We start from the raw sequence: 10,505 nt of genomic DNA on the forward strand, positions 1-10,505 counted from the left end.
GTACTCAGGAAGGACTCAATATACTTTAGCTCAATTACTGGTTATCAAGAGAGAATGAAGTGGAAAATACAAATAATGTTGGCATTACTATGAAAATAGTTTTGACCTCACAGACCTCCTGAAAAGGTCTCAGGAATTCCCAGAGTCCCTAGACCACACTTCGGGAACCTCTGCCTTAGAGAATCAGATAATTCTTGCACAGGTCTGCTAACCAAGCTGGGACTTGGTTAGTGCTGAGAGGATACACAGCCATCCTTTTGCCCTTATGATGTTTGGATAATTTTTGTTAACAGACACGACCATCGAAGCTCTAGTGAAATCTGTAGTGCTCTTTTCTGTATATATCTTTGTTTTTGCCCATCTTCCCTCTAGAAATGTAAGCCCCATTAGGACTTGCCAGCTTTACTTCCTACTGTGCCCCAGTGCTCAACACGCAGACAGAAATTCATTGATATAAGCTGGACAATGTTGAACTTTACCCAAGCCATGTGCTCCTGGAAAGCAATGAAGGTTAAGACCAACCTCCCAAACTTTTTGTGTTCTGGAAAATGGCTTATTGCAAAGAACCACCCTTCCTTCCCCATATGACTTAAAGACTCACAGATGCCCCCCTTGTTTACCTAAGACAAGGTCAGAAACAAATTTCTTTTCTTTGCCTCATAAATGATGAGCTGAGCCTCTTGTCCCCATTGGTCAATTGGAAACAAATGCTTGTTAACCAAACTTGTGTTAAGCCTCTCTCCATCATCCAGGCCCCTGAATGAACTTTGGCCCAGCCTCAGCCTGAGCCAGCATACAGTCCCACCTGAGAATAGGCTGGATTTACTATCCAGTCCTGCCACCCTTTCATCCCACTTCCCCACACCTGGTTCTTTCTAGTCTTGTTTATTCCTCTTTGTAAAAGAGCAACCCTTTCTGCCTAACTCTTAGATGCTTGCAGGCATTATAGACCTTCTCTCTATTGCAATAGTCCTCCTCCCCCACTGCAACAGTCCCTTTCTCCGCTGGCAGTAATCCTTTTGAAAAAAGTCCCTCCTGAATCTGGATTTGTTTTTTATTGGACAGCTGAATGAAAGAAGCAACTATAACCGATCAGAGTGTGACTATATTAATTCAGATTTGCACGTTCTGTTCTGACTCCTCTCCCATTAATCACACTTTTAAATTCTGACTCCTAGGCTTGCCAAATCTACCAGGCCATGGCTAGGTGCTCTGGACCAGACAGCTGGGCCTTTGGAATCAAACACAGAAGGAACTGGATTTTGGTGCTGTTACTTCCTTCCTGTGTACTTTACTGAGGTCACTTAATGTCTCTCCTATTGAACCACTACTTAATGAGCACCTACTAAGTGCAAGCAGAGTTGGGCATTGGGAGTGGTGAGCAAAACAGAGATGATAATTAGGGGCAGGAGGATTCTGGCAATAAAACAAGTAAATTAAGCGGGAAGTGCAATGAAGAAACAAATTGATCTGCCAGAACACGGAGGGAGCACACATGTATATAGGGTGGACACCTGCTGAGAAGGTGACTTATCTGAGGCCTGAGGGTCAGAAGGTCTAGCCATGCCAGCAGCTGAGAGAAGGACATTCCTGTGAAGGGCCAGAGGTGGGAGATCTGGGTGTTTAAAGGCCAGAGAAAAGTGGGGCATAGCTGAAAGGAACAGGTAGATTGTGCTGGAGCCCTCACACCACCCTGGACTTTGTCTGCCAAGATAAAGAACTTGACTTTTATTCTAAGTGGGATGGAAAGCCATAGAAGGGGTTTCTGAGATCTTACTGTTTTAATCCTTTTGCTTTGTGGTTTAATTTGATTGCTAGTGAGGGTTAATTTCTCTTCCCTGATAGCCATTTGTGTTCTGCTTCTGCAGAATTGTGTACTCAATGCTCTTCATCTATTTATCTACCGGAATCTTAGTGTGTTTCTTATTAATTCAATGAGGTCTCTCTCGATTAAGGATTTTAATCTTTTGCAGTTTTAAACTTTTGTGCTTTAGTGTGTGAAAGAGTTCATCCAGCACGTTTAAGCTTAAGGAGTCCTCTGCCATCTGACACTTGATAAATTATGTTTCCTTGGTCCGTGTTTGCGTGGTTCAGTGTTTTACATTGGTGGACTTTTCTTTTTTATCCTCTTGGGCGGGGCGCGGCGAAGCAAACTCCTCCTGTGTTCTGGCCAGAGATGGCTCAGCATGCGGAGACCCCTCACCCTCCTAGACCGAGCCAGAGGGGCTCCTTTTCCGCCGGAGGCCTCAGCTGGTGACACCGACTCTACTGGGTATCTGAGCTCTCGTTACAGACCATGGACATAGGGCGGGGTGAAAAAGCCGAGGCTCAGCGGAAAGCTGGGAGAGAGAGCAGAGGCACAAACTGGAGCCAGAACTAGCCGGTGCAGCAGCTGCAGGCGGGCGGGTGTGGCAAGCGTCAGTCCAGGAGCTGAGGCCCCGCCCCAGACCCAGGGCCCCGGCCCCGGCCCCGCCCCCGGGGCCTCGCTCCCCGCAGGTCCTGTGCTGACCTCTCAGCACTGCCCGGCTCGTCCCAGTCCCTGCCCACCGCTGATTTCATTGGTTGCCTCGCCGTCCCCGCCCCCGGGAACCTGCTGATTTCCGCAGCCAATCGGCAGGCGCAGCAGCGGCGGCTGCGATCGGTCTCGGCGGATCCCGGACGCTGAGGTACCTGGCTTGTGGGAGGGGGAATTGCGTGCGCCTGTTGCGGTGCTGCGGCGTCGCACAGCTCGTCGGCTGGGTGGCGAGCCGCCACTCCTGGGTCTCTGAGGTCAGCGTCCTGCAGCTGGAGGTGCAGCGTCCCAGACCGTCGAGGACTGCCCCGAGATTTCTGGGGTGGAGGTCAGAGGTCGGAGGTCGTGCCTTTGTGGAATGTTGGGGCCCCACCCGTCTAAGCATAGAGGCGGGCCGCTCTCGCTTTTTATAGTCAGCTCCCTTTCGCGGAAGGAGCTCCGAGGGAAACTGAGGGCTGCGAGCCGCCGGGGCTCCTGGCAGGCGCTGAGCTCCGACGAGAGGGTCCGCCCGAGCTCGGGCCGTCGCAGGTGACCCTCGGGCACCCGGAGAGCCGCCTCCTCCCTCCCTCATCCCGGCCGGCGGAGCCCCCGGAGTGCGGGGAGGGGGCTGGGGCGAGGTGGGGGGGGGGTCGCTCCGTGGCCACGCAGTCCCGAGGGGGCCGCATCTCTTCCTGGCTCCGAAGAAACCCGGAGCCAACTCTTTTTGAGGCTTTCGTTCCCGGGTTGGAGATTTCATTTCTGGAAGTTCATTCGAGCAACTTGGAGAGGGGAAAGGCTTGTATTGTGGCTTCCGCACTGGTCGGGAAGTGAAAATAACCAGACACGGGGAGGTTCTGAAGGCCAAGGGACCTGTGGGAAACCGGACGAATTTCTTAGTTTGACAGAAATCTTCCCCCAGCTTGCCTCACATGTTATATAATTCAAGTCGTTTCAAAATCAAGATTATTTAGTCTCATTGTTCTTCTAAGTAAGTGACCTTAGTCTTGACCTTAAGTGAAGCTACTTTGGAATGCTTGAAGTGTTGAGCAAGAATTTTTTTGTACAAAGGGTCTGTGCAAGGAAGGAAGTTGGGAACAGTCTTCACCTCTCATCGCAGTGATCCCAGCTGCTTCTTTACTACTCTGGGACCGAAAAGAGAAGTTGTTTATCGGCATATGTGGGTTTTGGGGAGACATAGCTATGGATGAGGAATAAGGGGAGAAGAAAGAGGACTCTCTTGTTTTCTGCGTAAAAAGTATGCAATTAGAAAAAAAAGAGTGTATTTATTTGCCTGTCTCTCTCCCTTCATCTCAGCCAGCGTAAACACGTTTTGACATTTTTTGTGCCGATGGTATGTGTTGAGTATTTATATTAGGGAAAGGAGTCATCTCTAACAAGAAGACACTTATCTTCAGTGTAGCCACAGAGGAATGAATATGCCTTGTGTGGAATTAACCCTGGGGTTTGGTTTTCAGTTAAGAAAATGAGGCAGAAGGAAGTGTTAGCCAAGACCTTCCAAGGCCCAGCCATGGTCTGTAGGACTCCGACCAGCCACATTTACATGTTTGAGAATGGTGTTGGGGACTCCGGGGACTCCTCTGAGGAAGAGTCCCACCAAGTAGCTCTGCGGCCCCGGGGCAAGGAGCGCCAGAAGAAGGGTGCCCACCACCCTCACCAGCCAGGAGCAGGGGACGTGGTGCTGCTGCAGCGGGAGCTGGCCCAGGAGGACAGCCTCAACAAGCTTGCTCTTCAGTATGGCTGCAAAGTAAGAAACTCCACAGGTGAAGGTGCCACCTGCCCTTCAGCCCCTGTGTTTAGAGGAACAGAGGAGCTCACTGAAGGGTGGGGACCCTTTCTGACCCCAAAGGTGGTTGGAAGAAGCCTGCTCTAGAGTAAAAGATACCCCTGTCTAGCTAGAGATGGAAGGCAGGTGGAAGTACCTTCCGTTCCTCAGAGAGAGAGGGAATTAGTCAGGAATTTCAGGTGACAGGGCAGTTCCCTCTCTGCACCTCTTCCTTGTCCCTCCAAAATGAAATTCTGAAACCTTTTTCCTTTTGAGCACATTTTATTTAAGACCTAATGGGGCCAGAGATGCCACGCAGAGTTTATCCAAGATTTCTTTGGTATGCTTGCTTTATTTTTTTGCTACTTTTCTTTTTCTAAACCTTTCTTGCTGGTTTTAGCTTATTTGATTGGTAAAGTTTTGCCTTCTCTCTTTTAGAACTGCATGATCTATCCTTTGTATGCTGTGTATCTATATAACCCTGTTTCTCTCTTTAATTATATTTTTAGCATTCAGCGTGATTAACAATGGCAAAGTAAGTAGGAAGGTATTTATTGAATTGCTGCATTTTCTCCTAGATAGAAACTATTTCAATTTGCTAGCACTGTGCTGCTACTATGGCTTTCTCTAAGGCTATATAAGCTACTTATTTAAAAAAATCTTTTCATCCTTGAAGGGTCTGTCATTTACCTAACAAGGATCAAATGACTCAGCATGTTGTGTGGAGGTGTTGTTTCCCAGGGAAATAAACTGGTCTCCAGGGACACATAGTGGTCTGTAAACTGTACTGAGATTTATATTTGACTCTTATAATCAGCTTCTGTAGACATACTATATGGTTTATCGAGCAAGGGTTGAAAACTGAATCCTCTCCTACAAAGACCTGAATAGATGCAGTGGGCTTCTTGGAACAGTGATGTTTAATAAATCCAAAAGGACTATATAATGTATCTAAGAAGTGATTAGTTTTCCTATTTGAAGTAAATAAATTTAATGTTAGTTTATTAGGATCAAAAACAAAAATATCTCAAGCACCTTAAGTTTCGGGATATAATAAATTAAAAATGTCCACCACCCCAATTCAATTAAATGATAAAAGCACTTGCTAAGTAATGAAAATAATGAAGATGATTGATTTGAATAAAGTCTGTTGGCTGTATTTACACTCTAGTTTAAGTGGACTTAGGAGTTAGAACCTTAGAGTCCATCTCTGATGCTTTTGGTAAGTTTTCAAACAATAACTTGAGGGAGGATCTATCTTTGACTTATATTTCCCCCTACTTTTTAAAAATTAAGGTTTGATTATGAGAGGAATTTGTCATAAACTTTGTTACTTTTTAAAACTCACAGTCGTGTTCCTTTCTCCTCAAGTCCTAATATTGGAATAGAATATTTCAATCTATAGTTTTCAAGTTGATGCATATTCTCTGCATGTTTTTAGTGAAAAGAAGTGTTGTGAAATCCTTGAAGTGAATTAACTCTAGGTCGCTTTTATTTTAAAAATAAGTTTATAGGCCATACAGTGCTTCTGGGGAAGAAAACGTCGTATAATCATGAGGGCACACCTTTTAAAATGTTGTTACAGGTGAACTAGGTTCTAGTGTTTGTAGAGCTGGCTGAGGCTTTGTGTTTGCTGAATGCTAATGTCTACTACAGCTACTAAATTAAGTTCTGATGCAGGAGAGAGTCACCCAGATGGGGGCACTGTTTTCTCAAAAGTTAAATGTAGAAAGGGTACAGCCTTCTTTTACCATGATGTGTTTCACCTAAAAGCATTTTGTTGAAGGCACACTTTAAACAAACAAAGTCTTTTCCAAAACTAATCTTGAGTTGTTCAAACTTGTAAGTCTATAAAAAAATCTTATGATTAAGCTATACATTAAGGCTGAGTTAAAGCCAAAAAAACGAAGTTATTCAGCCTAAACTAAATTTTGTGTGTAGGTACAGTTTTCCAGTGTTCATCAGATTCTTAAGCTGTGTGGGCTTGGACCATCACGCAGAAAGGTTAAGCACCACTTTTTGGATATTAGTTTTAAGGAGCTTTACATCATTTCGTGATGTTTGTCTTCATGGCTTCCCTAGGTTGCAGATATCAAGAAAGTCAACAACTTCATCAGAGAACAAGACTTATATGCTTTGAAATCTGTTAAGATTCCAGTGAAAAACCACGGGATACTAACAGAGACCCACAAAGAACTCAGACCCCTCCTGAGCTCATCTACAGAGACCAGAGTGACCTTCGAGGAGCAGCCAGACCCAGACAGAGCAGCTGTCAGTGCCGGTGCCTCGTCTAACACACTGACGGATTTCTTTAAGGGCATTGACCAGAATATTGAGCATGCAGTGCAGTCAGAAATCTTTTTGAGTGAAAGTTGCTGCATAGAGACCTCCAGTCAGCCATTGCTTCCGACTCCTCCGAAGATACCTACAAACGGTGCAGACTGTGGAATTCAGAGGTGGAATGCTGTTTTTATCATGCTTCTGATTGGAATTGTTTTACCAGTGTTTTATTTGGTCTATTTTAAAATACAAACTACTAGTGAGATCCCTAGTATCTTGAATACAACTGCTGTCCCTAATGGCTCGATGGCAGTGAGTGCAGTTCTAGGGCAATCCCCCAAATTAGCGATTCCATTGCCAACCATCCCCTCTTCAGACAGCCAGTTCAGTCAGACCACCCACGGGAAGAACTAGCTCTTGTTGTTTCTAAGGAATCAGGGCAGCTTTAGCACTTGGGCTCCTAATGTGCATCAGTCGACACTGGCCATATCTTAGCGTGCTGCATTTTTTCTGTGACATATGGACACGTTTTCAGAAGCCACCATCATGTCAATCACAGTCATCATGGGGAATAGACTCGCCTAATCCAAGGCTGCGGGAGCCAAAACACCAGCGTCCTCAACCTCCTACATCTAAACAGGAGCGGCAGGAGAGACATTTACACATGACAGATGCTGTTCCTTGAAGGCATTTAGTGGACTGGCCATGAGTGTCTTCACAATAGCACTGTGTAGGTCCCCAAGCTGGACATGCTTGGAGGGAGATGAATGGCCTTGGCAGATGGACCTGCAGTATGGGAGCCCCTGGTATCAGCTTTGGTTGTCTGGATGTTTGCTTTGTCCCCTGCCTGCTGTGGAGGAGTGACTGGCTGTGACAAATGAAGTTTTGTGTCCCCCCCAACAAAGGTGTTGTGCAATAGAGATGGGATGTCACCCTGTTTCAGAGTGTGACACATGACATTGTAATAAGCCCTGCTTCACATTTGCCCCCTCAGACAGCCTTTTTGAGGCAATGTCATATCTAGAATTTAAAAAGCCCTAAATCTAAATTGCTATAATACTGAATAAATAGCACTTCTGTTCCTCGTAATTTTAGAGCTCCTTAATCTGACACGCAGGCATGTTTTAAGCACTTCCTGGCCAGGACATTTGGAGGCCATGGCCCTGTTTCACCTGAGGAGCATTTCCACAGTGATTGCTAACTGGAGCCCCCAAGTCAGCATTCTTGGAAGGAGCTCTTTCTGGTCAGTGTCTGGAGTGGAGTAGGTATAGGGAGAAGGATGAGTGCCTCTCACCGAGGTCCCAACATGTGACACTTCTAAGGCTGAACAGTCATCAATCCAGCTTTTGCTGGCCCCTATATGTGTCTGGAAGAGTGGTACAGGGAGAATGGGCTTGCTTTCTGCTGCTTCCTTGACTCCATCCTTAGGACTTCTAGAGCCACAGAACAGGAACGGGGCTCAGTCACTTTTCCTTGAGTGAATACAGTGTAGCTCATAATGTTAAAATATTGAACACTTAATGGAGGGCCTAGAGGTGACCCTTGCTGTGGAAGACCATAAAAAGAGTGGCCTGGGGGTTTGCCCGTCTCCTTCTATGATAAGGCAGCAGTGGTGCTAAGTTCAGAGGCTCGTGGAGGGCATGGGTTGGCCTCTGAGACCTTGCTGGTGGAGCAAGGGTGAATGGGGTGAGGGCAGGAGCCTGCCTCGGTCCCTTGAAGGAGTGGAAATTGGCCAGGGTGGCTGGTGGCTCAGCCTTAGGGAGGTCTGTCTCCAGGGAGGAAAACATGCTGCTCTTGGGTTTTAGGCAGGTTTAAGGCATTTGACACATTCAGCCTAGAGATCAATTTAAAAGAGCTCATCATGTAAGAGGAGGGGAATGTGGCGAAGAAGTACCTGAGATGGGCTTCCAGTTTCATTCTCCTCTCAGTTATGTGAAAAACTATGTTGCCCTGGATTCAATTAGCAAATTTAAATTATCTTCAAAATTAAATGTTTTCTTCAAAAGCAAATGGTCTTCAGGATAAAATGAACTTATCAGCCTTTGCTACAGGAAATGTTTTGATCATGTAAATGCTTTTCCAGCCAAACGTTTGTGTGCACTGTGCCCCTGAGGGCCACAGGTTTCTCTAACCATTTGTCACCATTAAATTCTCCAGGCAGGACTCAGACTCTCATGAGAAAATGACTTTTGCCAGGCAAAGAATGAATATCTGTATACTTTTTTTCAAATGGAATAAAATAATTTCTTCTGTGAAGGAAAATTGATTCCTCCTTTTTAATAAGGGAGCTGGTAATTCAGAGTTAAAAGATGTGGGATGATGTTGGAGAAAATGGAAGTGTCCATATCCAAGGGATGAGGCCTGTCCAGGGCTTGGGCCCAAGGTTACCCCAGCAGGTGAAGAACAGGTAGTAACAAGTACAGTCTTGCTGATTGGTCTGCATAACATACTTTAAAACTTTTATTAAGGAGACTTCCTTGGTGGTCCAGTGGTTAAGAATCCACCTTCTAATGCAGGGGATACGATCCCTGGTTGGGGAACTAAGATCCCACATGCTGGGGGGCAATTAAGCCTGTGTGCTGCAATTGCTGAGCCACACGCTCTGGAGCCTATACGCCACAGCTAGAGAGCCTGTACACCGCACTGAATGCTCTGGAGCTCGCATGCCACAACTAGAGAGCCTGTGCACCGCAACTGCTGAGCCCAGGCACTGCAAAGAAGAGCCCATGTGCCACAACAAAAGATCCTGCATACCACAGAAACGATCCCATGTGCTGCAACTAAGACCTGATGCAGCCAAATAATAAATAAATATTAAAATTGTTTTAGGTATACATAAGAGATACCATGGAGCTCATTTTCTATATATTTTACTGCATTTTTAGCGTGTTTTGGGAGTTAATGTTGTAAAGGAATAATTAGATTTGTTAGATAGTCTTCAGTCCTTTTTGTTGAACTGTAGTGCCTAATATTGCAAAAGCCTAGGGAATGCTCCCATTTTATTCTGGGGAGACAAGGCTGCAGAAACGAAGCAGAAGCCTCAGGGTCACCCAGAGCAGGACTACCCAGCCACAGCCATGAAACAGCCCCTCCTCAGCAATCTAGTTCTTTACATTGCCTCTGAATTAGTTGTGAAAGCCTGAGTTTGAGGGAGAATGCTATGCGCCCTGAGATGATGGCTTATAAAGGGGATTTTAACATTTTTTCCCAGTTTTATTGAGATAAAATTGACATACAGCACTATATAAGTTTAAGATGTACAGCATAATGAATTGACTTAGATACACTGTGAAATGATTACCACAAGTTTAGTTAACCTCCATCATCTCATGTAGATACAAAAAAAAAAAAAGAGAGAAAAAATTTTTTCCCTTGTAATGAGAACTCAGGATTTATTCCCTTAACAACTTTGATGTATACCATATAACAGTGTAAACTATAGTCATCATGTTGTACATTACTTCCCTAGTACTTATTTATCTTATAACTGGAAGTTTATACCTTTTGACCACATCTTCCAATTTCCCCTCCACCTCACTCCCTGCCTCTGGTAGCCACAAATCTGATCTCTTTTTGTACGAGTTTGGTTTTTTTCTTTTTTTTAGGTTTCATATATAAATGAGATCATACAGTATTTGTCTTTCTCTGACTGACTTATTTCACTTAGCATAATGCCCTTAAGATCTGTCTGTGTTGTCCCAGGATTTCCACCTTCTTTATGGCTGAATAACATCTGTGTGTGTGTGTGTGTGTGTGTGTGTGTGTGTGTGTATGTATCACAACTTCTTTATCCATTCATCCCTTGATGGACACTTAGGTTGTTTCCATGTAAACGAATGCTGCTATGAACATGGAGGTGCAGATACCTCCTTGACATAGTGTTTTCATTTACTTCAGATATATTCCCAGAAGTGGAATTGCTGTATCATGTAGTTCTGTTTTTTAATTGTT

The 10,505-nt window shown here is 45.1% G+C and overlaps 1 protein-coding gene across 4 annotated transcripts; it reads left to right on the forward strand.

Annotated features, from left to right (window-relative positions):
* Nucleotides 1-2,633: 2,633 nt before the first annotated feature.
* On the forward strand, nucleotides 2,634-8,761 carry LYSMD4 (LysM domain containing 4). 4 transcript variants are annotated; one of them, XM_082646897.1, is made up of 4 exons: nucleotides 2,652-2,847; nucleotides 3,967-4,256; nucleotides 4,784-4,809; nucleotides 6,357-6,497. In XM_082646897.1, the coding sequence occupies exons 2-3, from the start codon at nucleotides 3,975-3,977 to the stop codon at nucleotides 4,793-4,795; spliced, it is 294 nt and encodes a 97-aa protein (XP_082503023.1). In that variant the 5' UTR covers nucleotides 2,652-2,847; nucleotides 3,967-3,974; the 3' UTR covers nucleotides 4,796-4,809; nucleotides 6,357-6,497. The 4 variants fall into 4 exon arrangements, with proteins under 4 accessions (XP_082503022.1, XP_082503023.1, XP_082503020.1 ...); XM_082646896.1 differs by lacking the exon at nucleotides 4,784-4,809 and having other exon boundaries at nucleotides 2,634-2,666; nucleotides 6,357-8,761; XM_082646894.1 differs by lacking the exon at nucleotides 4,784-4,809 and having other exon boundaries at nucleotides 6,357-8,761.
* Nucleotides 8,762-10,505: the final 1,744 nt, after the last annotated feature.

Source organism: Grampus griseus (assembly GCF_964374135.1).
Source record: "Grampus griseus genome assembly, chromosome: 2".
NCBI classification, from domain to species: domain Eukaryota; kingdom Metazoa; phylum Chordata; class Mammalia; order Artiodactyla; family Delphinidae; genus Grampus; species Grampus griseus.

Coding starts and splice junctions, on each gene's coding strand:
- LYSMD4 (XM_082646896.1), top strand. CDS start 3,975: ATGAGGCAGAAGGAAGTGTTAGCCAAGACCTTCCAAGGCCCAGCCATG. Junction 4,257..6,356: donor CTCTTCAGTATGGCTGCAAA/GTAAGAAACTCC, acceptor TGGCTTCCCTAG/GTTGCAGATATCAAGAAAGT.